We start from the raw sequence: 27,267 nt of genomic DNA, 5'->3' as shown, positions 1-27,267 counted from the left end.
GTTCGCTTTAATAGCATAGCTGCATACAGGGGTGAGCAAAAAAACCGAATAAATCCGAAACCGAAACCACCAAAAACCGCTAGAATCCGAACCGTATAAAACCGAACCCGAAACCGAAAATTTTAAAACCGAACCCGAAACCGATTATGCGGTTCCGGTTATAGCTAGGAACCGATCCGGAAAAAACCGAACCGATCCGATTTTTAAAATAATTATAATATTTATATAATATTTTATATTTATAATATTTATAGTATTATTTATATTTTAAAAATACAAACTTATATATATATCTACTAGAAATCTAGAGTTTCTGGGATTAGGACTTGGGTCTGTGCTAGTAGTTTGGGCTCTTGATATGCTGCTTGCCTGCTTCTGTTTCTTCTTATTTGCTATTTTATTTTTTAGTTGCTTCTTTTTTTGCACGTAAATTCTCTTTCTTTGCTAGTGATCCTAATGCTTTATATTTTATTTCTCTGCTAGTCCTTTACTCTAGAAAGAGACTTCCTTCTACTCCATCCTGAGTCTCCTGACTAAACATACACATTTTAAATAGCATTTGATGAGGTTTACAATACACTAGCAAGACTTCTGGATTTGTTTATTGCCTGTAACTTGATTTAGTGCTAGTGCTGGTTCACAGAATGTTCTACCTAGCAGGCAACATGCAATAGCGTGATTGAACTAAATTTGTATTAATACCTATGTAGACTTATGAATTTTTATGTTTTCTATGTTTAAACTTCGGATGGATGCATAATTATAAGTTAAGTTTAATTATTTATGTATAATTTTTCTTTTTTTCTTTCATGCGGTTTTATAACCGAAACCGAACCGATAGAAACCGAATCCGAGGTTTTGGAACCGAAACCGAAACCGAGGATGAGGTTGCGGTTGAGGTTTTTGATTTCTAAAATCGAGGGCATGCGGTTGAGGTGTTGGCCCATAAGGCACTTAAAAAAAGAGAGAAAGAAGATGCCAGAAGGTGAGATGACTCAGATGAATGAGCGTGTGTCAAAAGATTTGAATCATTCAGTAGAAATGAAGTGCAAAATAATTTGTAAAGTGAGTTCCTGTTTTTTTCTTCTTCTTTTGGTTTAATTTCTAGTTCCCGGTAATTTCTAGAAATATGTCACTTGTATACCAGTAATATAGTTATTTTTTACGGAATTTCTTAGAAATAAATTCCTGATGTAGACCATCGTGCTAGACCCAACATCATGTAAATCGAGTGACCATGTACTGTAATGTTATCAACCATTTGATTCCTCAAACATGCATGCAGTTTGCAGAAGAATATTTGATGAGAAAGAATAGCATCGCATCATCCCACTAGGATGCAAAAGAAGCGTAAATGATTATGTTCTGAGTAGTATAAGATATGGCGTTTTCTTTATGAATAAAATAAGAAACACTATAATGAGAAACGCCATACTATTCTCACTTAAGTTATCTTTTCAAGAACTAAAGTTTTTGCATATCTATGGAGTGAATGCTCCAGTAATTTTGCATACTGATATCTACAAAGTCTTGTTAGCATGTAAACCAGAATCTTGTTTACGACGAACTTTGCTTCGTTCTAGATAATTCGGACTGTGATTCGTAAATTTTACCAGATTGATTTCGAATCAGAATGCACTTGATGGACAGAATTTTTTAAGATGCATATGCAGATGTGTTCCTATGTTTAAATAGTAGATTGACAAAACCCAACGTCCGAAGCAATGCATATATGCTCTTTGTTTGTCATAAAAGTGAAAGTGCAAAAGATTGAATTGATCATAAAGCAGAGAGCATTACAATGGCTAATGACACTGTTTTTCTCTCTATAAAACCTAACAAGCTTTCCTTTCTCCAGAACTCACTGCAATACAAGCATCGAGTCTGCAACGATGACACTTTCATGTATTTTTTCTATTTTATTTGCTATGATATGCATTTCTCTAGTTGCAACAGGTACAGCTGACATTTATCTGCAGAAAAACTTCTATTTTGTATTTTATAGAAAATTGTATCTTTTCATCGGTTATCTGACTAAGACATTGTTTTGGATGCAGAGGGATCTCAGCTGATACTTGTGAACAATTGCAAAGAAACAATATGGCCTGGAACTCAAGGCGGTGCAGGGCATCCTAGTCCGAATAATGGTGGTTTTGTTCTGAGCAGTGGGCAGGAAGTGGTTATGGATGTGCCTGATAAATGGTCTGGGCGCCTTTGGGCTAGGCAAGGTTGTCGATTTGATCTAAATGGAAAAGGTTCTTGTGACACTGGTGATTGCGCTGGCCTGTTACACTGTCAAGGCATGGGAGGTGTTCCACCAGCAACGGTTGTAGAAATGACACTTGGATCCTCCGTGTCCCCCTTGCATTTTTATGATGTCAGTCTAGTTGACGGCTTCAACTTGCCGATCTCAATGGCACCTGTCGGTGGTGGCATTGGTTGTGGCAGGGCGGCGTGTGAGGTAGACTTGAACATATGTTGTCCCTCAGCATTGGAAGTCAAGGTTAATGGCAAAGTTGTGGGGTGTAAAAGTGCGTGTTTAGCCATGGGGTCTCCTAAGTATTGTTGCACAGGGGAGTATGCTAATCCGAAAACTTGCAAGCCCACTCTTTTCGCGCATTTGTTCAAGGCTATCTGCCCGAAAGCATATAGTTATGCTTTCGATGATTCTTCTAGCCTTAACAAATGCAGAGCTTCGCGGTATGTTATTACTTTCTGCCCTCCCAAATGAGCTGTGTCTTGTGCAGAAACTAAAGTCACAGTTTGAGCCAGCCATGTTTTGGATGTAAACTGAGGCTATATGAGATCATAGTGGTTCAAGTAGTGTGTAATTTGGTTCTATATAGATCTTAACTTGTTTGTAAAATTATGTAACCTCTTGTGTTATAGTAAGCTGCAAGTTTAGTTTGAGTAGGGTTGTCTTAAGTAGTAGTAATTGTTATTATGTTCATGTCATTTTTCATGCTACAGAACAGAAGGCATGAAAATACCTTAATATAATGCATAATTGCTGGTCCAAAGCCCAACCCAGATATAAATAAGCCCATCTGCAAACAACTTTAGATCAACATCTTCACAAGCAAGTTTGTTTAAAGGAACTAAAGTTATAAACCATAATAAATCTGATTTAATTAGTAATTTCACTAGCAAAACATAAGAGGGGATTTCTGAAGATGAAATAGAGTAGCACATAAAATTGACCAAACACAAACTCGAATGGATATCATTTTAGTACACAAGTGTGAGCTACTGCATACATTAATTTCCAGACGGAGGACCCAGACCCAATAACAACGGAGCCTCTTTCTTTTCAGAACTAGAACCAGTAACACCAGCTAGTGAATTAGCAGCCCAAGCTCGAAGAGCCGGTTCAAAATGTTTGCTGGCAACATCTGGCGCTTGTGCATCTTCTCCAGGGAGGACAAGAAGCCCCTTCTGCCGAAGAGATGATGGCTCATTAAAATAAGCACTCCAAAGGGAGTCCACAAGTTGCCTCTCTTCTTTTGCAGCACCAAGATCTTCAGGTGACATCAAGCTAATACTTTTGATGCGATCTTGTAAAATCTGCTTAAGTTTAGTATCATCATCACTCATACTACTACCACTTTCATCAGTCTTGTGTTTGGCAAGCTCCAGGAGGCCACTAAGTGCGGCTTCTCGTACTTGAGCATCTTCGCTGGAGGCCAGGTGCATCATAGTACGAGGAAATCCCAACTCAGTAATTACATTGGAGTCAGCATAGTTCTCTTGCATAAGATATTGAATCAAGCTGAGGGCTTTCCTGAAACAGTGTTCATTTCATATTAGCTACTACATAGAACAATGCAGCACTTAAATAGACAGGTTATATTTGTCCTAGTTCAACATTAGTAAGTGTACTGAAACGATTGTTTCAGATGCAGTAGATACAGATAACATAAGGTAGAATTATATGTTCAAATTCTTAAGTGAATGATTGCCAAAGATACCTCTGAAATCTGACACTGTCAGAACTCAATGCATCTCTGAGAGATGCATAACCATTTGCAAGGCGAAATGCTGCAACTCCAGGTCTGTTGTTTCGGATTAAGGCTGAATGTTGCAACAAAAAACACAAAAGAACGACAATTTATTCAGAAGAGCACCAATAGTAAGCAATAGGACAGTTAATTCACATTATAGAACACATTATTACAGTAAAATACTCACATGAAATGGCCCCAAGTGCTTGTGTACGAACAGTAATATCAGGATCTGAACTGAAATTAGAGAGAAGAGGTTCTAATCCATTGGCTTCCATGACCAATTGCTGGCTCTTCGGATTATTCTGAACAATGGTAGACACTACATCAGCAGCTTTTGCTCGAATAGCAGCATGAGAGTTCCTTAGATAATTGAGCAATGGGCCCAAACCACCAATCGAGTGAAGATCTGGCAGATTGTCATAACCACTCAAAATTTTCAGTGAAGTGTTGAATACAATTTTAAATATAACATTGGTTCCATACAGTGAGTTACAAAAGTCAAAAGTTATCAATTCTGCAATTCAATATAATGGGTAGCTAAGTGCGGAAAAAGTTCAAAAGACACTCACCATTGGCCATGTCAATTGCCTCAACATGCTCTTGCAACTCATCTAACATATCTGCAAACAATCAAGACCCAAAATCCAAATATTAATATCTAGACCATAAGTGATACTGTTTACATTATATTATTTCCTCTGGTGCTGAATATTTGTACCTTCGATATCAGTGGGGGTCACTCCATGCTCCTGCAGGACTTCTTCTGGTGTTTGCATAACAAGAGTTATCTCCTTCATTCTTTTCACAACATCTATGGTTTGAGCTTGCATTGCCTCCATGAACCATTTTCTATCCTCCTCACTACACATTGCATAAAAATTCAATCCAAAATTTAACAATCATCCTTCTAAAGATTAAATAAATATTACTCCATCACATTGCTGCTAATTCATGACAAAAGTTGACATTGAGACACATCTTAAACCAAAATACCACAGTTTACAATAAGATAACACTTACCAACTTATATTTTATCCAGTTCAAATGTAAACTCGATCAACCACCTTTTACCCCGCTATGAAAAAATTCGCATTCTACAAAATCCCTATAACATACTACAATCAAATGACACAACACAGAAAAATTTCGAATTGAAAACTCCACCCAGAGTCTCAATTTCACCCCCACAAATCCACCAAAAGACTCATCTTTATATTTGAACACCAGTTATTAGCCTATTAACTTTCATAATTAGCAAAATACCAACCCAATCTCCTAAAATGGCACCACTCAGTATCCCATTAAGTATTAACTTTCAAAATCCTACTAAACCAATAAGCAAACACAAAACCCACAATTCCCTGATCAGAACAACTATAACCAAACCAAAAATCACAACTAAAGTTCCAATCTTTATACCAAAATCAAAAAAACCCATCAAACAAAACCCCAAGAAATCATCAAATGATCCCATATTTCTCACCAACTTGCAAAAACATTAAGCAAATATAAAAAAATCCAAACTTTATCACCAAGAATAAAAAAAACCAAGATTCAAATATAAAAACATAGAAATTACACAATAATAAGACAAAAATACCTGAGATTACGAGTGGGTTTTGTTCCATCAGAATTAGCAAGACTCCACTTGAGCAAACCATCCCAATTAGGTCCTTCTTTAGCCATTATAAATCCTGATTATATTGTACTTTAATTCGAATTTAATTTATATAGCAATTTAAATTGGTGGTGTTGTGAAGTTTGTTTATACAATATATAGAGAGAGGGAGATGGTGTTGATGTTACTGTTATCAATTGGGGGAATGTGGTGGATGATTCTGGAACAATCTAGAGCTTGTTTGGGGTTATACAAAACCTTGACCACTTTAAAACCCTACTGGGTTTTTTACTTTCCGGTTTTATCTTGAGTTTAGATGATCCAAAACCCTACAACCTACAGGGGTATTTATAGGTGTAGAGAGACTTGTGTGCTACTTTTTTCCATAATTAAATAATCTTAAATGGAATCAGATTAAAAAACTTGCAACATACTATATTCCATAAATAATCTGAAACAAAATCAGATTAATACTTGCAATTTATTATATTCCATAAATAACCTGAAACAGAATCAGATTAATTTATGCCAAGATATATACCATATCAATTAATCTGAAACAAATTTTTTAACAAAATCAGATTAAAACTTTCAAGTTACTATATCCCATAAATAATCTGAAACAAAATCAGATTCTGAAACTTACTTCTAATATATCCGAAACTAAAAAAGGTAGTTCTAATTTTTGATAATTTTCATCCAAAAATTTCAGAAAATTAGAAAAATAGAACGGAGCAATGTGAGAGGCGCCACCTACACGCCCCCCGCTTCTCCTTTATATAAGTATATTGATTGATTGAATATTAGAACTTTATGAATTTTTTCATAATTTATATCATGACATTAATAGTTAATTATATTTATAATTTGTATTGCTAGCGTGTCTCATTTAGTAAAAAAATCTATGTTTTCGAATATTGAAATATTTGAAAATTTTGATATTTGACTTTTTATCACACATTTTCAAGTACATTGCCCGTATAGTGAGAATCAGTATTTTTTATTTTATTATGAATTAAAATATAAGTTTTATATATTTATTTAGGAAATGAAAATTATAAAAACAATAATACTAATTATATGATCAATGATCTCAGAATTCTTTGTCAAAAAGCCAAGTGTCAAATATTTGAAAACAGAACAAGTATAAAAAGATCACAAATAATTGATAAGAATTTAAGATATGTGTTCTAAATGCTACGTAAAAACTTAAAAATAATAATAATAATAATAATACCATCATTTATTTCCGAAACAACACCCACTTTTTTTGAAAATAAACATCCACTTTAAAAATTAATATATCTTGTCGCAGAGTACGGTGACAAGAACGTGTTATACATGGCAAACCAACGATTAACTTAACCGAGTAAAAGAAGTTTCGACGGTCTTCATACCCAAAAATTAAAAAATCTGCATGACGCGGAGTACACCAATCATACAATAAAACTACACCTACATCAAATAACAGCAATAATGAATAATCAAACGTACCATTATTTAGACTTACTCTAAATAAATCATGTGTCCGTAACCGATATTCACAATAAAATAAAGATTTCAATCATTTTCACACCCGCTCTTACCTTCCTGGAAGGTGTTATAATTTTACGTTCAAACTTGTATGACGAATTTCTCACGGTCACGCACATGAAGATGTCGTTATCGCCCCCCACACGTTTTCGCTTTATTTGACTTGACATGCACGTATATAACTAGACTTTTCGGGATTAAATTTATCATATTTTCATTCACATTCGTTAACAAAAATTTGGTTTGGTTTTTGAGCTTGCTATGGATTCTGCGGAGCCTTCGCATTGGTGTCATAGTTGTAATTCTTTTGTGAGAGTTGAGGATGATAGTGTTGTTTGCGGAGAATGCGGTGGAGGTTTTGTTGAGGAGATTAATCGGGAGCACCGAAGGCATCAACGTCGTCGTCGTCATCGCCATCATCATCATCGTGTCGCGGTTGAGAGCCATGCAGCGGAATTTAGTGCAGAGGTTCGACAAAATATAGCCAGTACGGGTTTTAGGCCGCTTTTTTATCCGTTTATTGTGATGCGGAGAACAGAGGAAACAGGGACTTATGAGTTGTTGTATGATGATGGATCGGGTCTGGGTCTCAGAGGATTAGTCCCTGGCATGTCGGAGTTGATTATGGGACCGGGGTTCGATCGGATTCTTGAACATTTTATTCATTTCGATACGATAAGAGTTAGTCATCCTCCGGCTTCTAAGGCTGCAGTTGAGGCCTTACCAACAATTGACATTAATTTGGAACACGTCACGAGTGAGTCGCATTGTGCAGTTTGCACTGAGCCTTTTGAGGCTAATAGTAAGGCGCGTGAATTACCTTGCAAGCATCTGTATCATTCTGACTGCATTTTGCCTTGGCTTGAGACGCGGAACTCTTGTCCTGTCTGTCGCCATGAATTGCCTAGTGAGGTAGCGGATATGGATGGATTGGCGGCTGGAGAGGAGTCAATGGGACTGATTATATGGAGATTGCCGCGTGGGGGGTATGCGGTTGGGAGGTTTAATGGTGGCAGGGAGATAGGTGAGAATGAGGTGCCTGATGATTATAATGTAACAGATGATGTGGTTGATGTCGATGGTAGCAGCCAGAGGAGGGTGATTTGGTCGAGAAGCGGAAGTAGGAGGAGAGGGAGGGGGATTAGTAATGCATTTCACAATATCATGTCATTCTTTGGCAGGTCTAGAAGTTCTTCTTCGACGCAGTTGAATATGGAAATTGGTTTCGATGAGGAGGTGTCGAGGATCAACAGCCGGAGAAGGACTGCGCTTAATGCCTGAGATTTAGGATTTGATAGTGTTTAGCCATTGTAGTTTATATTTGAAGTTTATGATTACATGTTGATATGCAAAGATGTTATCCCTTTATATGTTATCCCCAAAAGTTTTAAGTTCAATTCAATTCCAGTATCTCTATCACCAGAAGATTAGGCCTTTGTCAGATTAAAGAAAACCAGATTAGTAGTACACTATGAACAAAGCTATAATTAAGTTCTGGATTTTTGATGTACATTGCAACTTGTTCCTGGTTTTTTCTTGCTGGCCTATTGAACTTGTGTCTTGGATGTTTCCGCCTGTACTGAGATTTGTAAAGACAGCTCATGGAACCACAAGATGACACATTGACACCAATGCAGTGATGTGGATGTTGCAGTAATCTCAAGATAACCACAGAATAGTTTGGCTTGGATGAGTAGATGGGAGTTGGGACCATGCATATATGTGGTCTTTCCCAGGAACACACATTCTGGACATGCAAAAAGATTTACTAATGAAATTCCAGCTGTGTCAAATATAACAACCATCAAACCAACAGAATGTCATCCATATATCCATATATAACAACAGCTAAATGATTGGTACTTGAAATAACCCAGAAGTGTAAAATACAAAGGATGTAACTGATATTTGAAAATTTTATGTATCTCGTATGAAGCTTCCACGAGTGCATAGTTTTCTTCCACAACACTGAAGATTCATTAATCCAAATCCCTATTAACCTCTTTTAGCTCCATTAGCTCTCGTCTTAATCGCCTAACTTCCCTCCTTAATCGCATAATTTCCCTCCTTAATTGCTTATACGACTTCCAAATTTCATTATTTGTAGCATGACAATGCCATTCTGTCCACATTCTGCAAGGAGCCACTCTATCGCAGACGAAACAGTAGCACTACAATCAAAGAAATCACAAAAATAAAGAGAAAGCGCAGAAATAATATCAGTAACAGAATACCCAACAATCCGTCCAATATAGTATAAATTCCAAGACATTAAAGCACTAACAAAATCACGATTACCAGTTGACAGTAGCTTTCGTGGTTGGTCTTACTGAATGGATACCTGGCACAGTTATGCCTTGAATGAGGAAAATCTCTGCAAGCCACCTAAATAAGTAGAAATGCCACAATTAAGAAACACAATACTCTTATATTAAACGGGGCGTTGAGTTTATGATTAATAACCCGGGAATCAGAACCTTAATCAGATATGTTAGTTTTTGAATTAGAAATGTAGCCGCTTGAAATGAGAATCTCATGACTGGGTAAATCATTCCCTAACTACGTCCTAAAATTTCATTTAGACTCATTAACCCATTCTCAATGCCGCCTTCTATTGTTATTGAAAACTTTAATCCTACATTATACGACTCATCCTAGGACTTTTGACTTCGAACAATAAAAATCAATTCAAAAATGGAGACATACAAATACAATAGCTAGTGAACAAGAGATAAAATTGGAACTTGATAAACACCTCGCCTTTTTCAGCAACAATGGAGACTTCATTTGTGTTATTGTTGGAAATAGAAAACTGGTGCAGAAAGTCGTCTGGGACATAATCAAGAATAAAACAATCTTCTTTCTTTTCGGTCTCCTTGAGCTTCGATTTGTCTGTTAAACAAAATATGGAACTTAAAGGCGTGCTCTTGGATTCATTTTTATCCATCAGCACCCTCCTGGAATTTTCATTCATCAATCTTAAATTTCTTTCTTCGGTTAAAATGTGATAAACACCGGAGAACAGAGTACTACAATCTTACGTTTGTTGTTACAGTTCTTTAATTTTAACTATGGGGTAAATATTGGCACACGTACATGTACACAACTAACTCATAATTAGCTACAATTTAGGGACACGATGGAGCACTTTCTTATTTGCGGTTAAAGATTGTAAATTTGTACCAATCTATAATTTATTTCTTTTATAATCCATTTGCTTTGTGATATCACATTTATCTTTTATTACACATTTTTTGGAGGTCTGTCTGTGCAGGTTGTCTCCCTACTGTGGAAGCTCTTGCTCAGAACTTTATCGGTGTTGAAATGCGATGTCCACGGTGTCACAGTGGCTCAGAGAGTGATAATCATGCACTCTTCTTATGCGATTTCGCAAGGACAGTATGGGTAGGTACAGGGTTACAACATCTGATACAAGCTTCTTCACATGATACGGCATTTGCAGTGTTAATTGGTAAGCAAATGGTTTTGTTTTTGGGGTATGAGCTGCAGCTACCAATTTACTGAATGACTAGCAGGAAGCACAAGATCGTGGGCAGAATAGTAGCTCCCAAGGAAGTGTTGGTGCAAGAAGATGGGAGAAAGCACCAGAGGGATGGGTAATAGTGAATGTATATGCTGCAATTTTTCAGGATGGGAGCATTGGTGTGGGACATGTGATTCGAGACTCACTGTAGGAGAATTGATGGAGCTGGGCAACCACGGGGAGCGGGGACTATAAGTTTGAAGAGGCTCCCATTTGGGTAAAAGATCTTCAACTTAGCCATTGTATCTTTCAAACAGATTTCAAATTGCTGGAGAATGCATGCAATGGTAATGCAGGAGAAGCGTATTTTGGCACTATTGTCTATTGTGCTGGACTGTGTTCAGCTAATGGATCAAATAAATCACTTTACTAGTTAAGTTTATTTATAAGTATGTGACTAGTGTGATGTATTTGTTAGCAAAAACTGTCTATTCTATGTCAGACTCAAGGGACATGTTACTCCACCTGCACTCGTGTACTTAATTATGATATTATTTAGTAATTAATGCAAGTACGTTTTATTCAAAAAGAGAGAATAATATTTGGTCCTAGTATGAGCCAAGCCCAACAATTAATTGCTTAATTTTAATTTTTAATATGTATGAAAATTTCAATGTACCGTATTTCATGCATTCAGTAAATATCTCGGGCTTGGATTGTATGTGTTCCTGGTCCTGGAATGCTGAACTAAGTGTATGAATAACATAGTTTGTAATACTGTACTGAACTTTTGAAATTTTGCATACTATATAATGTTTACAAAATTTAAGTGTGGAACCATTAAGCAAGAATGTTCATATTCAATACTAGTATCTTGAATTGACGACTTCATGGAGAATAATTTATAAACAATGGAAAAGAGAGAACAGATATCAGAACCTAGACTATAAATTTAGAGCTGCCAATTACTTAATTGTCAGAAGAAACAAGATTCTCAGAAGTATCATTAGGGCACACATTCACAGGATTAGCATAAAAAACTTTTCAAGACATGATCAAATCCTCACCAAAAGTTATAAATACTCACCAAAAATTTTAGTGAACTTCAATGAGGTGTATTTAGATTTGGCATGTTATGTTTTTTTTAACATAAAGTGTTGTCCGTTCGGTGCAATATTTAGATCATTATTTGAGGTAGGAAATGTGGACACTTTTCAAGTTTTATTGCTAACAGATGAATTTTCTGTATATTCATAGCTTCATCAACTCCTTCACTGAGAATCACTACTACAAAAGTTGAAAGCATCAAACTCGAAAACATGGTGCTTTTGGATAGCTTAGAACAACCACAGCCATTATATGTAATTGTTCTTTGCTATCTAGCCATTTTCATTCTCCTGAAAAAATCATTTTATTTCCTCAACTGGATCTTCATAACATTTTTCAGACCTCCAAAAGTCCTCAAGAAATGTTACGGCTCATGGGCTCTTGTTACAGGCTCCACCGATGGCATAGGCAAAGCCATGGCCTTCGAACTAGCCCGAAAAGGCCTAAACCTGGTGCTAGTTAGTCGAAACCTCAGCAAACTAGAGCAAGTTTCCAGAGAGCTTTTAGCTGAAAACCCAAACATACAGGTCAAGAACTTGGTTGTAGATTTCTCGAGAGACGTTGTTGCAGCAGTGAGGCAAATGGAAGAGGCTATTAGAGGGTTGGAGATCGGTGTTCTGATTAATAACGTTGGGGTAACGTACCATGAGGCAATGTATTTTCATGAAGTGAAAGAGGAAGAGTGGATGAATTTAGTGAATGTGAATTTGAGAGGAACAACTTTGGTGACTAGAGCAGTTGTTAAAGGGATGATTAAGAGGAGAAGAGGCGCTATTGTTAATATCGGCTCTGCTGCTTCTGTCGTCGTGCCTTCTCATCCTCTGTATGCGATCTATGCAGCTACTAAAGCGTAAGCCTCGATCAATTTATCTGAAACGATCACTAAACTTCGATTGATTAAGATGCTCTTACTTGATATATGCAGGTACATTGATCAGCTGTCTAGATCTTTATATGTGGAGTATAAACATTATGGGATAGATGTTCAATGCCAGGTCTCCGTGTCCTCTGTATCAGTTTATTTTTTTACATGCAATCGTACTCATAAATATTTATAATCACGAATCAGAAGATAAGCCCGGCCATGTTTGTTTGAAGAGATTATAATCCCGGATTATCTACTTTGTTTATCTCAAATGTAGAGGATTATAATCCATGAATTTATATTTCAGTCATTATTTTAGTTTATTTTCATGAGATTATAATACCTCGTAGAAAAAAATAATTATAATTCACCGAAATGAATAAAAAAAAAGTGATGCAATATAATCCTACGAGATTATAACCCTTTTCTGAGGATTATAACCTTTCAGACAAACATTACCTTAATATTTATAATTTCATTTGAAACTGGATTCGGATGATAAGACACTCTGCCACTCTGGTACTGAATAATTGCATCAAGTGCAGGTACCATTATACGTCTCGACAAAAATGACAGAAAATGTAGCAGGCATAAAGAGAGCGTCAATGTTCATCCCCTCAGCAGACAATTATGCAGAAGCTGCTGTAAAATGCATTGGTTACGAAATCAGGTGCACCCCTTACTGGTCACACGCAGTCCAATGGTTTTTCGCCTCCCTGCTGCCTGATTTCGTGCTAGACAACTGGCGCTTATCCGTTGGCATTCACCGGAGATCATCTCTGCATAACACATGATTATGCACTTCTGTTTTTCTGTATGCACATTATGTTTCTCCAAATAAGTGATGAACAATTTTATATTTTTATGTACTTGAGTAAGTGATAAATGTTATGCAGATGGAAGTCAGAATATATTTATGCAAACATAAAGCTCATGCATTTAACAGGCTGACATGCCTATATTTCTCACTTTCTCAATTGAGAATACCAGAGGGTAGTAATTCTAGCGTTAAAAGCAGGTCTAAAATTTGCCAGTGCTATGAGGTAGAACAGGACCCTAGATTATATTGTTGACTTTTTGCATGTAATTTAAGGGGCTTCTGTAAATATCTCAGGCTTGGATTCTATGTGTTCCTGGCGTATTATTTAACAATGACGGTCAGAAGAAATACGATTCTCAGAATTATTAGAAGATTCGCAGAATTATCATAAAAAACTTACGCAGACGGTCATCCTGGAAATAATTAAGAATAAAACAATCTTTCTTTCTTCTTCTTTTCTTATAGAATTGACAAGAACAATGACTATTGTTGCAGCAGTTGAATTTGTTTAAGCTGATGACACTACTCATTGCTGCTGCTGCGGCATTGCCAGGAATCGCTTTCCCTGTCTCGTTCTCAGGCAAAGACTTGTAAATTGGTTTTAATCTGCTCAACTGTCTACTAGTACTGTACATCTGGGAGTTTTCTTGATTTCAAGAGTCATACTTGTGTGTGTGTGTTTTCAGGTGCCCTGGTTAATACTTTTGCTAAGAGGCCTCAATCCATAATAATCTACTTATTTATTGCGTCCATCGGATAAAATTCATTACACTCAAAATAGTTAAAAAGAACACTTTGACAATTTTAAACTTGACAAAAAGAACTTAATGAAGGATAGTAAGGTAAATGTATGACCTTTATAAGCTCTCTGAATCACAGCTTCACTCAGTTGAGCAGTCAAAATTTTATGCGATATCATAGATGCACACATTCGTAGAACAAAATAAGCATCATTCACAGTATTATCCAAGATTTGATCTTGTATTACCTTGCACAGTTAATAACTAAAAGGATTGGTACTTCATACTAGGTAAAACCAAGTTTAAAACAAAAAGGCCTAAAAGATACTTGATGTTTATTCGAAAATTTTGCTGATTTCAGCGCAACTTTTACTTAATTCACGGTCAGCTTCACGACGCTCCTGTATAGTTTCCCAGGGCACTGGATATTGATTCTCCCAAGCAGTAAGAACCTCATCCAACACTTTCAAATATCTATCCATTACTTGCACATGTTTACGCATTTTCATAAGTGTCCTCTGCCACTTCCAGGTTTCATTATTTGTAGCATGACAATGCCCGCTCGACCACATTATGCAAGGAGCTACTTTATCGCAGACAAAACAGTAGCACTACAACCAAAGAAATCACTAAATAAAACAGAATTTCTGCCAAATTATCAGAGGAAGCAAAAAAGTAATATCAATAACAATATATCCAACAATTCCTCCAAAATAAATGGAAAAAAAAAATCCTATATACCAATTGAATACACTCTATTTATAAGTAATGGAATCAGGATTACCATTTGACAGTAGCTTTCATGGTTGGTCTTCCTGAATGGAAAGTTCGCGCAGGTATGCCTTGAATGTGGAAAATCTCTACAAGCCACCTACACAATCACGACACCAAGTAATTTTTTATGATCGAAGATTGTAGGAAAACATGATAAAAGAGTGAAATGAATACTCTTTCCAAAATATGTGTGTTAGATTTTTAGTTCAAATAAATTATTGAAGTAATCAAAATTTTAGACATATTTCATTCAATTCTATTCATTCTATTCCATCCAAGTAAATGTAGCTTAAGATTAAAGTTTGACTAACATAGTACATATGGTAGCATACACCGAAAACCAAACAAGATAAGAGCTTAAGAACTCGATGAATTATGATTTTTAGTTTTTTCCGATGTTCTCAATATAAGTGCCCGCTTTACCGAGAACATATTTCTAGTGTGTGCCCATGAGTACAGCCTACCAACTACTTAATATTTAGCCATTTAGGTGAAGGATTTTTATTGGTAAAGATTTTTGTATAGAGGCTATTAATGATATGGAACTTATAGAGATGCCTCACCTAATTAAAAAAGTAATTGTTAGCGTGTGTCATGGATATACACGAAATCCGTTACTACAATACAATAGAACATATGATAAAAACACATTGCAATCATACAAGAGTAGCCATAGTTAGAGATGATATTGGAACTTGATAAATACCTGTCCTTTTTCAGCAACAATGTAGACTTCATTTTCATTATCATTGGAAGTAGAAATTTCATGCAGGGAGTCGTTGGGGACATAATCAAGAATAAAACAATCTTCTTTCTTTTCGGTCTCCCTGAGTTTGGATTTGGTTTTCAAACAAAATATGGATCTTACCGTATTTTCACCACGATGAGAATTCGATTTATCTTTAGCTATTAGCTTCCTCGTCTTCACGTTCACTTTGGCTCTCCTCTCATCTTTCTTCTCATTAAACGTGGATCTCATTTTCGTTCGAAAAAAACCTAATAAACCCTAGGAGAGCGGGATAAGAAAAAGTTAGCAGGTCATTGTTTAGTGTAGTTTTGACGATTTATGTGTCAGTATGAAACTATGTTTTTGGGAGCAGGTCCAATAATGTGTTAGCAAATGCCTTATAAATATAATAAAATATAGTGTCCTAGTGACTTAGGACATCATCTTAATATATCAACTCCAACAACATGCCACATTATTATGCCTTATCATTAAAATAATAATATATGTTTGAATTGTTATTGGAGGGAAATGAAAAGGAGGGAGGAGAGAGATGTAGTGGAATGGTAGGAAACTATTTTTTTATTGATAGGGCATGCCTAGTGGTGCCTCAAAAATAAGGCACTTGTTACATGTCCTAGTGTTTTAAGGCACCACGCACCACTAGGATATTGTTGGAGCATTGATTTGCTTCAAGTGCCTTAAATTTTAATTTAGGACATCAATATAGGGCACTCTTGGACTTGCTCTAAAGGATGAGCCTCTGCGAAATTTCAGTCTAAGTGATAAACTTGATTGTACCGGAAAAGCTACCCTCATTCTATAATATTCTTATATTATTTATTTGATGTAACACCGTAGAATAAATATGAAATATTAGATATTATTATTTGATTAATGGTTTATATTATATAATAATATAAAATATACATATCATATTTAAATATAATATAAAAAAATTATATGTTGATGTTTTATATCAAATAAAACTATGTTTTGTTGATAAAAAATACTTTTTTTAATAAAATATAGAGTAAACTTCAGAGTTGTGACCGAAGTTACACCAATTTTCAAAAACTTGGTCAGAGTTCCGAAATCTTGAAAAGGCGGGCAAATTTTGGCTCCGCTTTTTAAAAATATGACTCTCGTTAACGGAAGCCACGTTTTTGAAAAACGGAACCATAGTTTGGCCACCTTACTGAAAATTTGGAACTCATTTTTACCCTATGTCCGTTACTAACGGGAGCCACACTTTAAAAAGCAAGTTTGACCACCTTTCTGAGAATTTGGGACTCTGACCAACTTTTTGAAAATCGGTGTAAACTATGACCACAACTTTGAAATTTACTCTAAAATATATTCCATATTATTTTTACTCGAAATATGTATGATAATAAATAATTATTAGATAAAAAAGTATATGTTGTCGGTATAGATTCATTTATATTTTTTAGAGGGATGTATTGGATTTGAATTTTGAAGCATTTTTTTCATTTATGAAATCCGAAAGTATTTGATTGAGATTGTTTGAAATCCATTAAAATCTTGAAGTATTAAAATTGAGATTTCAAATTTTGCTACAAAATCTGGTAGTATTTAATTGAGATTTTAAATTATACTTTAAAATCCGATGATATTCAATTGGGATTGTTTAAAATCCATTAAAAAAATCCGATATTATTCAAATGCGGATGGTTTTTTTTGGATTTCATAAAATGATGAATTTTATGGCGATATTCAGTGTATTTTAAGTTTTTTGAAATCCCACCAAATTCCATGAGATTTTGAAGCATTGTGCTTAACATTTTATCAAAAATTCACACAAAATCAAAATCACATGCAATCCATTAAAATCCATAAACTAAAAATAATCCCAATCGAATATACCCCTCTTGGCTTATATCGTCGTTAGAGATAAAAACGACAAGAACATAAAATTTACAAAGCAAACCCTATCTCCACCATCCTTTATCGTCTTCTTCCGTGTACTCTGATAACTTTCGAACTTTCCTCGAATTCGAATCTTGAATAATTATCAATTAGCTCACACAATTGTTAAATAAACTTCGAGTATTTTTATATATAAAGGTGCAATTAGCTTGTTTTCAAGCAAAATATAATCAATGGCAAAGATAAAGATGGACGAGGAATATGGATTGGATCGTGCGATCGAGGTTGGCACGGATGACGAAGAAAATGAAGCTGAAACTTATTGTGTTGCTTCCACTGACGACGACGATGACGACGATGTTATTAATCCTCGTTCTCGGGATCCTCTCGTCGATTCTAATCATGCATGGCCACAATCCTATAGGTACCATAACAATTTTTATAGTAAATCTGCATATACATTTGCCATTGTATTTGCATGCATGATTACATGTGTCTGTCTGCATAATTCAATTTTATATTTTATGGCGAGCAGAATTGAATTGTAAAATTGTATATTTGAATAGGTGGTAACAAAATTGAGTGACCTGTCTACTAACAAAATTTCCAATTTGAGATACTGCAAAATTTCAAGAGGACTTTTGGATCGTAAGAGGGAATGAGAATCGGGATTGAGAATGAAGGGTACATGAACAAGGGGTATAGGAATGGTTATCCCAAGGGAAGTGGGATTGAGGTTCCCATTCCATGTCACAAAATTGCTAATCCAAACACCGATTAAGTGTCCAATTCCCGTTAACTGGGCTCATTAACCATAAACCAAAGCCCTCCCAAGATTGTGTAGTGAAAATGGTGGAATTTTGAATGCCTTTTGATGCAGATGTGCTTCTGGAATTATGATTTTCGTACAAAGGTCCAACAGAGCCGAATTTTACATTTTATAAAGCGTTTGGTTTATGGTTAATGAGTTCGGTTAACAGGAATCGGAACCTCAAACCCATGTGTTGGTGTTTGGATTAACAATTTTGAGACATGGAATGGGAACCCCAATCCAAATTGGAGGACAAATCATTCCTTACACTCCACTTCGGGTATTCATTATCATACCCCTTCTTTCTCATTCATGATCTAAATGCCCCCTAATTCTCCAGAGGTCGAGATGAATGAGGATGAGGCAATTTATGGACAGTTGAAAATGGCATTTCTTCCAAAATACTTGAGTAGGATTTTGTAGCAATGACTGTAATTGGATATGTGCAGGAAGTCTATGGATATGTTTACAGGGACACCTCCATCCAGGAGCTATTTAACAGGCTACTCTGCTCAGTCTTCGCCATACAAGAGATCACAGCTTTCGATGCATGATGAGTTCTTCCTGAATCAGCCCCTTATTCCTGAAACAAGCTTGGACAAAGAAGAGGTGCCTACCTCAACACTCCCTGTGAGGTTATCTGCTACTTCAAGCATAATCTCATCCCTCAGTGATACGCCACAGCAACAAAAGTGCTCCTTTTCTCAGTCTGTGCTTAATGGTACCATTCAAATCCTGTTCTTTGAAAAACGCCATTTCTGGTTTGGTTACTTTAGTTCAAATAATTAATATATCTGTAGTTTTCAAAGAAACCACCCATATATTTCAGTGTGTTTACGTATGATCTAGTGATTGATGTTTCTTCTTATGATGCAGCAATAAATGTGTTATGTGGCATTGGAATACTCTCGACTCCTTATGCAATCAAAGAAGGGGGGTGGTGGAGCCTTACAATCCTTGTAATTCTTGGTATCGTGACTTGCTATACTGGAGTCTTGTTGAAACTCTGTTTAGAAAGCTCTCCAAGGTTACAATCTTATCCAGATATCGGGCAGGCTGCATTTGGCGTTGCAGGTCGCATATGCATCGGTGTAAGTTGAAAAACATAACATCTGACCACATATTCAGTATATATTCATTGTCCAGTTCATAAGTACCGATTATACAAATAACTATTTAGCAATGCTAACACTTGCTTTGGTTGATTGTAGGCGGTCTTATATGTGGAATTATATGTAAGTGCATGCTCTGTTGTGGTAGTCTACTGCTTTTTTGTTTGTTGAATTATATGTTTGTTATCAACTGAACTGCAACTTTTCTTCTTGCAGTCTTCTTGTGTGGAGTACTTGATAATGATGTGTGATAACCTGTCTGCATTATACCCCAATATCCATGTGGATTTTGCTGGAATACATCTTGATTCTTATTATTTATGCGCCATTATATCAACTCTTGTTATTCTGCCAACAGTTTGGCTTCGAGATTTGAGCTTGCTCTCATATGTTTCAGGTTATCACATTATTCCTAATGTTATTGTTTATGTTACAAAGTCTAAGTGATTTTTGGCATCTACAGTATATAATCGTTAAGCTAGGTAAAAGCTGCTGTGGCTGATTTGAGGTATTTTTACTCAGTTGGAGGAATTTTGGCAATGGTTTTGGTGGTGGTTTGCTTATTTTGGGTCGGGATTGTAGATGGAGTTGGGTTTCATCCAGGTGGCTCGGCTTTAAACCTTGCAAACCTGCCCGTTACAGTTGGTCTTTATGGCTTTTGCTATGGAAGCCATTCTGTATTTCCAAATGTATATTCTGCCATGAAAGAGCCAAGTCGATTTTCATCTGTTCTTATTATCAGGTCTCTGTTGAAATTTGAAAAATTTCTCAAGTATTGCTACTTGCTATAGAGTGCAATGTATATTAAACTTACTGATATCGGTTAATTGTGCTGCAGCTTTGTCACTGCCGGGCTTTTGTACATGGGAGTGGGAATTTGCGGTTACTTAATATTTGGGGAAGCTACTAAATCCCAATTCACATTAAACTTACCTGCAAAATATGTTGCATCTAAGGTTGCAACCTGGACAGTAGTAAGAAATGTTTAATTACCATAATTACAATTAATTCTTTCTGATATTCCAGTGTTTGCTTAATCTCTGTGCGTATCTGCATGCACAGATATGATAGGACCTTGAAATTACTCAGTTTACATCTATCATGTAGGTTATAGCGCCAGTTACAAAGTATGCCTTGACACTTACCCCTGTGGCATTTGGTATTGAGGAACTATTGCCTTCCGCTTATCAATCTTACAATGTGTCAATTTTAATCAGAACTATATTAGCGATTTCAACGCTAATAATAACTTTGGCAGTTCCATACTTCAGTAAGACTTTATGCTCCGATTTTCATTTTCTAAATAAAATTACCATATGGCAACGTTGTAATGTTAGCCTGTTGGGTAGCCTGTTGATACAACAGAATCAAGAACGATATGCCCTGTTAAGCCATATATGTATTTTGGTCTGCAGGTTCCATGATGGCACTGATAGGATCTCTTCTGGTGATGCTTGTAGTAAGTTTTTGCCCTTCAATCCGATCATAATTTTTTTTAAGTTCAATCTTCTAACATACCTCTCGGATCCCTTTTCTGTATTCTGTTGTTTTTCATATAATCTATATTTATTCTTTTGAGATAAACTTGTAACAGGCTGTAATCTTTCCGTGCATATGCTATCTCGGTATAAACCAAGGTCGACTAAGAAAGCCCCAGGTAAATTACAGCTCCTGATCACTACAATTTTCCCTATGCCAAAAAGGACTTCAATCTATTGCATTTGCAGTTAATCTTTGTGGTGCAAAATGTACCTCTACTACCTATACAATCATTTTCTGCAGATTGCAGTGATCATCTTCGTAATATTTGTGGGAGTGATCTGTGCAATTGTTGGCACGTATTCAGCAATCTTGGACATAATGAAACAGAAGGCCTGATACAAGGCATGACAATTGTATACGGTATACTTTGAAACCAACAATGTTGTTTCCTGTAAAATTATCCAGGTTATGAGTGTAACCTGCAATACAAACAATGTGAACTAAAAGCTAAGACGGATACCATAGTTTTCATCTGAAGGCTCCAGAAGGGGAACTTGATGGCCACAGAACCTTGTAAATGTGCTATCTGTATCATTTTTATTTATACGAGCTGTAGGGGCGAAAAGATCTTCAACTAGGTTAGTCTTCATTGATCAAATAATTCGCGACAACTTAATCGTTGCCTAGTCATTTGAGCGTTGAATCATTGCCTAAGCTTACAACATTCTGCAAGACTAATGACTTTCTTTAATCATTCATGTTAAGGTTTTTGCTTATTTGTTGCTAGATTCTTATAAATCTTGAGCTTCTTGAAAAAGCTCTGCACTGATGAAAATACCTATTATACAGAAACAAACAGTTCTCTTTCTTTCGAACTTGATTGTTGTAACTATGGTCTATCTGGAACTTAATAAGTTGATGTTCATGTTTATTTATGTAATTTTTTAAACGATTTATTTTTCAAAAATAAATCATCTATGTTTAAAAAATTACATAAACATGTATTTTCTTTCCTTAGAAATTAGTCACTTATTTCTACGAACTTGATTGTTGTAACTATGGTCTATCTGGAACTTAATAAGTTGATGTTCATGTTTATTTATGTAATTTTTTAAACGATTTATTTTTCAAAAATAAATCATCTATGTTTAAAAAATTACATAAACATGTATTTTCTTTCCTTAGAAATTAGTCACTTATTTCTACAAATAAATATCTGCTAAATATTTAGTAATAAAAAATATTGTTTATATATATATTTTTCCAGTAATAAATATTTACTTAAACCCAGAAAATTAATTTTGAAAAGTTAGTGAATTTTTGTTTTTTGAATTAGGTGATTGTCATGGCATACTTAAAATATAAAAACTGTTTATTAAATAGTTTCATATACAATAACTATTTTTCAATTAATTAAAATAACTAATTTAATTCGGTAAGTCGTTAACCACCAACCGCTTACCAAGCACGACCGTTAACAAAGAAATATTTCTCGAGAAATTTCTCATTGCTGGTTCAATTTTGCATAAGTTTTGGTGTTATATTTTTGGCTGAATCGAGCCCTTGCAAAGTAGGGATGGCAACGGGTCGGATCGGGTCGAGTTTCTTGGGATCCAGACCCGATCCATTATATTTCGGTTCGGATCGGGTTCGGGTTCGGGTCCGGTTCCGGAAAATGAAGATCCAGATTCGATCTGTCGGGTTTTTTCGGGTTTCAGTTCGGGTTCGGATCTAATTCGGGTTTCGGGTCGGGTCTCAGTTTGGAATACCTGAGATCCAGATCCAGATCCAAACTTTTTCGGATCCAAAAATAAGATCCAGATCTGGATCCAAATCCAAAAAAATCGGGTTCGGGTAGAACGGATCGGGTGTTTAATCGGGTCGGGTAAAACTGTGATCCCTACTTGCAAGTGAGATATGCTACCATCCAAATCGACCAACTTTACTTGAAAATGTTATTCCTCAAATCTGATGGTCTAAGATCAAATTATTATGTGCGTGTTTTTTATATGAACATGACATGATATAAAGTTGTGATGAGAATACAAATAAGCTTCATTTGAATAATGCTGTCGAGTTAGATCCTTCGATGAAGAAGACAATGATTGTTTGGTTGTCAGTAGCTTGTGCCATGCTTTAAAGTCAAGTCAGTGTAAAGAATAGTTGCACTAGCCCCAAAGCATAAATTCAAATACAATTATGTACTGTATGGGGGTCCAGTTCCTGCTGCTGGCCAAAATAATAACTGAGTTCAAATCTAACTCATCCAACTTTTTTCTAATTAAAAATATAAAAATTTTGTCACTAGCCGACGAAATATGTGATTATAAATTGTTAATATAAATCTGTATGGCAATTATAATTAAATTATTACCATATATATATATATATTTATATATATATATATATATATATATATATATATATATATGAATGTCACTATCTTAATTATGTTTTTTATTTTTTCACTTAAATCGATTTGTTCAGACTTTAAACATTATTTATATATTTATATGTTATTGTTCAAAGATGAGCATTCTTAACAAAAATAAGAAGAAAACGGGAGAATCAAATCTAAAAATTATATTAAATCCTAATTTTAAATTAATTAATCTTTCATTACTTGTGAATAATAAGAATAGTTAACATGTTTGACTATAAATATGAATTATAAATAACATTATTATGTGTAAGATTCATAGTGCAAAACATACACACACATACAAAACTGAAAAAATTATATGCAATTGCATTTAACTTTATTTTCTTAATACTAATTTTCACTAATCATATATAACATATTTAATACTTATATATAATAAGCGTAAGGGAGATAATTTGGTCGCATAGTTCTATGGTCCAAAAGCTTATCATCCGTTGGATCGTATATTGAACAAATAAGCACCGTTAGATTAGAACAAAATTAACTTCTGTTCAATAAGGTAACTGATAGCTATTTGCATGTTTATGATTTCTTTTCTGAATCCAAAACAAATTCTATTTTTCATGTGTTTATGATTTTTTTAATGTAAAATAAATATTTCCTACCAGTTTTATTTGTAGAATCATATAAATCGCACCATCTGTCTCAAAAAAAATATATATAAATCGCACCGTCACAATTTTTATATAATACATTTTAAAATTAATAAGCCGGATTTATTTGAGGAACGAATAAAAAAACTTTTTCTTAATCCAAAACAGATTCTACCTTCTTATTGCATGTTTATGATTCCTTTTTTTAATTCAAAATAAATTATGTTTATCAATTTTAATCTAGAATCATAAGTTAAAAAAATATTTAAATCATATTATAATAATTTTAATATAAAATAAATTTATAAATATATTCTAATAAAAGCTGGCCTCACATATTCAACTCAAAATTTTATTAAAATTTGATCATGATACATACGAGAAAATGAATATTACAATAGTTTATTTGAAGCCATTAATGGTTGTGATTTTGTATTTACAACAGTTCCAACTTACAAACAAATCATAATTTCAAATTTTATTTTATTGAAAATTTAGATTTATTATTTATAAATTAAATTTTTTCGCACGATTTAAAATATATTTAAAAAAATTATAAATAATTAAAAAGCTTCCGTGCCTTGCACGGGCTATAAGCTAGTGATATATAATATGTGTAATAGACTATAATATTACTCCCTCTGTTGTTTGACTTTTTTGCATGCGTTTTTAAGTCTTTTGACCGCATGCTAAAAATCATTATTTTTGAAATTTTCTTTTTTTGAATAAAAATATATGATTATTATTATTATTATTCAAAAAAGAAAATTTTAAAAATAATGATTTTAAGCATGCAGTCAAAAGACTTAAAAATACGTGCAAAAAAATCAAACGACCTATATTTCAAAACGGAGGGAGTAATTTAAAAAATTGTAAAAAAATTTATATTTTTAAATTTATTTTCAAAAATATGGTTCAAGTTGCATATGAAACTATAACACTAGTTGAAAACTACTACTTTTAGATTATAAGAGTTATAAACGAGTTTGTATATATACACATATTTTTGAAAAAACAATTTGAATTTTTCGACAGAAATCCAAAATATAGTTTGAACAAGAAAAGGTCGAAAAAATAAATATTTGTTCGAATGCGATTTGTTCGAATGCGACATTATGACGGAATAATGAATTAAACATGGCAATAGGTATAATGAAAACATGGGCGTCGGTTTCTTTAATAGCAGCATATTCGTTGCTCACGTCTTAAATATTGAAATATTGAAATATCAAAATATTATGATTAGATATTTTACTTATTACTATAATACTCTCTCTGTCCCATTTTAACTGGTGTTTGACTTTTTAACATGTATATTGAGGTGTAAAAAAACAATATCTACACTCAATAAAAAATTTCAATTCTTATATCAAATAAAAGTTTAGACTTTAAACTTTTATTTGATATAAATTTTATAAAAAATAATCATGTTTAGATGTAATTTTTTTAACATCTTAAAATACGTGTAAAAAAATCAAAAACAGTTAAAATGGGACGGAGGGAGTAACACTGTTGATAAGAGGGAGGAACTAAAATCAATTTCTTCCGAGTATGGTTTGTTCCTTTTGGACTATTTTTACGGCTAACAAGCCAAAATCACATCATTTATGCTGTTTGGTCAAAAAAAATTTTATTATAGAAGTCAGAGGTGAGAAGCTGAAAATTATAATTTTTAAAAAAGTTTTTTTTGAAAACATTTGACCTTACAGAAATTATATCTGAATTATTTATATATAATAAATTATAAACATTAAAAAATTATCCCAACACATTAACTAAAAAATAATTTTGTCTTATGAACAATAATTTTTTTCTTAAGTTAAACTAAAACCACATGCTCTTTGGGTAATATTTGTACATGAATATTTTATATTTTATAAGTATTTGTTTTCACCTAAAATTCGTTTCGGGGGAAATTAGTTCGAATTTATGGAAAGAAAGAGCACATCGAAAAGCAGAAAGGGGGTCCCGAAAAACGATTCTCCCATTCCTAACACAACAAGGCATGTGCAAGCGCAACCACCTTCTTCTTAACATGATAAAGATATCTACACGTACTATCAACCTCCCATGTGAGAATTGATCTTCTTTTTCCCTCATTTTATTTCTATATTTTTATTTTCTAGTCCTCTTTTAAAATTACTCAAAATTGCCCATTTTCTTGCCAATAATATATTTTTGAGGTAATTGCATATCGCACCCCCTAAGTATCGTTCAAAAACGATAGAGTACCTATACTTTAAAAAACTCAACTCGCACCCCTTATCTTTACTTCTCAAAACCGAGATGCACCCCCTGCCGTTAACTTCCGTTAACTCAGTGCACTCCGTTAAGTCACTATATATATATATAATTGCAATTCGGACCCCCTAACTTACGTTCAAAAACGATATTGTACCCATATTTTTGAAAACTCGAATCGCACCACCTATTTTTACATCTCAAGAACGATACGCACCCCCTCCGTTGAATTCCGTCACCTTCCATTAAAATACTCTTCCGTCTCAATTTACATGTCCCTTTTGCTTTTTGAGAAGTCAAATTGACTAATTTTTGACCAACTATTAAAAAAATATTTATTTATTATTTTAGAAAATAGAAAGTTACATATTAAAATATACTAGATTTTGTTTAAAAAAATATCATCAAAAAGTAAATCTAGCCTATTTTAATAGAGGTAAATAATAGGGGGTCCGAATTGCAATTACCTCTATTATTTGTGAAATTCGGACCCTCTATTATTTGCGAAAACAAATAGACTAGATTTATTTTTTGATGATATTTTTTTTAAATTTTTGTTTAATTAAGTTATCCCCAAGTCAAAATGATTTTACATATTGAATGATTTTAAATTTTTAGTGACATATGTATTAGGTACTTAAAATATACACTATTTTAAATATAACAAATAAATATTATGTGATATTTATTATAAATAATACATAAATTTGTCTATTGATTAAAATATATAAATTTTAATTATTTTGTTAGGAAAAATTGATCAAAAAAAATTTAAAAAAATATCATCAAAATTTAAATCTAGTCTATTTTAATATGTAACTTTCTATTTTCTAAAATAATAAATACATATTTTCAAATAGTTGGTCAAAAATTAGTCAATTTAACTCCTCAAAAAGCAAACGGGACATGTAAATTGAGACGGAGGAGTATTTTAACGGAAGGTGACGGAATTCAACGGAGGGGGTGCGTATCGTTCTTGAGATGTAAAAATAGGTGGTGCGATTCGAGTTTTCAAAAATATGG

General features: G+C 34.1%; 6 protein-coding genes across 6 annotated transcripts; 4 read left to right on the top strand and 2 right to left on the bottom strand.

Annotated features, from left to right (window-relative positions):
• Nucleotides 1–1,796: 1,796 nt before the first annotated feature.
• LOC108210533 (thaumatin-like protein) lies at nt 1,797–3,020 on the top strand. The gene is made up of 2 exons (XM_017381861.2): nt 1,797–1,956; nt 2,058–3,020. Exons 1-2 carry the CDS (start codon nt 1,893–1,895, stop codon nt 2,729–2,731), a joined length of 738 nt encoding a protein of 245 aa, XP_017237350.1. The 5' UTR covers nt 1,797–1,892; the 3' UTR covers nt 2,732–3,020.
• Nucleotides 3,021–3,104: 84 nt separating this feature from the next.
• LOC108210532 (hsp70 nucleotide exchange factor FES1) lies at nt 3,105–5,887 on the bottom strand. The gene is made up of 6 exons (XM_017381860.2): nt 5,605–5,887; nt 4,723–4,865; nt 4,574–4,624; nt 4,189–4,410; nt 3,969–4,071; nt 3,105–3,781 (listed from the first exon to the last, which is right to left on the bottom strand). Exons 1-6 carry the CDS (start codon nt 5,688–5,690, stop codon nt 3,259–3,261), a joined length of 1,128 nt encoding a protein of 375 aa, XP_017237349.1. The 5' UTR covers nt 5,691–5,887; the 3' UTR covers nt 3,105–3,258.
• A 1,467-nt stretch (nt 5,888–7,354) lies between these two features.
• On the top strand, nt 7,355–8,557 carry LOC108211180 (E3 ubiquitin-protein ligase RDUF1-like). The gene has a single exon (XM_017382706.2). It carries the CDS (start codon nt 7,417–7,419, stop codon nt 8,434–8,436), a length of 1,020 nt encoding a protein of 339 aa, XP_017238195.1. The 5' UTR covers nt 7,355–7,416; the 3' UTR covers nt 8,437–8,557.
• Nucleotides 8,558–11,823: 3,266 nt separating this feature from the next.
• Nucleotides 11,824–13,574, top strand: LOC108213535 (very-long-chain 3-oxoacyl-CoA reductase-like protein At1g24470). The gene is made up of 3 exons (XM_017385339.2): nt 11,824–12,596; nt 12,672–12,741; nt 13,157–13,574. Exons 1-3 carry the CDS (start codon nt 11,959–11,961, stop codon nt 13,403–13,405), a joined length of 957 nt encoding a protein of 318 aa, XP_017240828.1. The 5' UTR covers nt 11,824–11,958; the 3' UTR covers nt 13,406–13,574.
• A 920-nt stretch (nt 13,575–14,494) lies between these two features.
• Nucleotides 14,495–16,008, bottom strand: LOC108212780 (RPM1 interacting protein 13-like). Its single transcript, XM_017384494.2, has 3 exons — nt 15,652–16,008; nt 14,956–15,042; nt 14,495–14,782 (listed from the first exon to the last, which is right to left on the bottom strand). Exons 1-3 carry the CDS (start codon nt 15,922–15,924, stop codon nt 14,507–14,509), a joined length of 636 nt encoding a protein of 211 aa, XP_017239983.2. The 5' UTR covers nt 15,925–16,008; the 3' UTR covers nt 14,495–14,506.
• A 1,787-nt stretch (nt 16,009–17,795) lies between these two features.
• LOC108212779 (amino acid transporter AVT1D) lies at nt 17,796–21,583 on the top strand. The gene is made up of 10 exons (XM_064090142.1): nt 17,796–17,986; nt 18,823–19,094; nt 19,250–19,464; nt 19,702–19,882; nt 20,008–20,227; nt 20,324–20,459; nt 20,593–20,755; nt 20,901–20,944; nt 21,080–21,142; nt 21,268–21,583. Exons 1-10 carry the CDS (start codon nt 17,796–17,798, stop codon nt 21,361–21,363), a joined length of 1,581 nt encoding a protein of 526 aa, XP_063946212.1. The 3' UTR covers nt 21,364–21,583.
• The last annotated feature ends 5,684 nt before the right edge of the window (nt 21,584–27,267 follow it).

The sequence above is a fragment of the Daucus carota genome, chromosome 3 (assembly GCF_001625215.2).
Source record: "Daucus carota subsp. sativus chromosome 3, DH1 v3.0, whole genome shotgun sequence".
In the NCBI taxonomy this organism is placed as follows: Eukaryota; Viridiplantae; Streptophyta; class Magnoliopsida; order Apiales; family Apiaceae; genus Daucus; species Daucus carota.
This window is presented reverse-complemented; position numbering and strand designations above follow the sequence as displayed.

Coding starts and splice junctions, on each gene's coding strand:
- LOC108210533 (XM_017381861.2), top strand. CDS start 1,893: ATGACACTTTCATGTATTTTTTCTATTTTATTTGCTATGATATGCATT. Junction 1,957..2,057: donor CATTTCTCTAGTTGCAACAG/GTACAGCTGACA, acceptor TTTTGGATGCAG/AGGGATCTCAGCTGATACTT.
- LOC108210532 (XM_017381860.2), bottom strand. CDS start 5,690: ATGGCTAAAGAAGGACCTAATTGGGATGGTTTGCTCAAGTGGAGTCTT. Junction 4,411..4,573: donor GGCAATTGACATGGCCAATG/GTGAGTGTCTTT, acceptor ACAATCTGCCAG/ATCTTCACTCGATTGGTGGT. Junction 4,072..4,188: donor AGCACTTGGGGCCATTTCAT/GTGAGTATTTTA, acceptor TGCAACATTCAG/CCTTAATCCGAAACAACAGA.
- LOC108211180 (XM_017382706.2), top strand. CDS start 7,417: ATGGATTCTGCGGAGCCTTCGCATTGGTGTCATAGTTGTAATTCTTTT.
- LOC108213535 (XM_017385339.2), top strand. CDS start 11,959: ATGGTGCTTTTGGATAGCTTAGAACAACCACAGCCATTATATGTAATT. Junction 12,597..12,671: donor ATCTATGCAGCTACTAAAGC/GTAAGCCTCGAT, acceptor TGATATATGCAG/GTACATTGATCAGCTGTCTA. Junction 12,742..13,156: donor GGATAGATGTTCAATGCCAG/GTCTCCGTGTCC, acceptor CATCAAGTGCAG/GTACCATTATACGTCTCGAC.
- LOC108212780 (XM_017384494.2), bottom strand. CDS start 15,924: ATGAGATCCACGTTTAATGAGAAGAAAGATGAGAGGAGAGCCAAAGTG. Junction 15,043..15,651: donor TTGTTGCTGAAAAAGGACAG/GTATTTATCAAG, acceptor GTGATTGTGTAG/GTGGCTTGTAGAGATTTTCC. Junction 14,783..14,955: donor ATGAAAGCTACTGTCAAATG/GTAATCCTGATT, acceptor CTTTGGTTGTAG/TGCTACTGTTTTGTCTGCGA.
- LOC108212779 (XM_064090142.1), top strand. CDS start 17,796: ATGGCAAAGATAAAGATGGACGAGGAATATGGATTGGATCGTGCGATC. Junction 20,460..20,592: donor AGGTTGCAACCTGGACAGTA/GTAAGAAATGTT, acceptor TCTATCATGTAG/GTTATAGCGCCAGTTACAAA. Junction 20,945..21,079: donor CTCTTCTGGTGATGCTTGTA/GTAAGTTTTTGC, acceptor AACTTGTAACAG/GCTGTAATCTTTCCGTGCAT.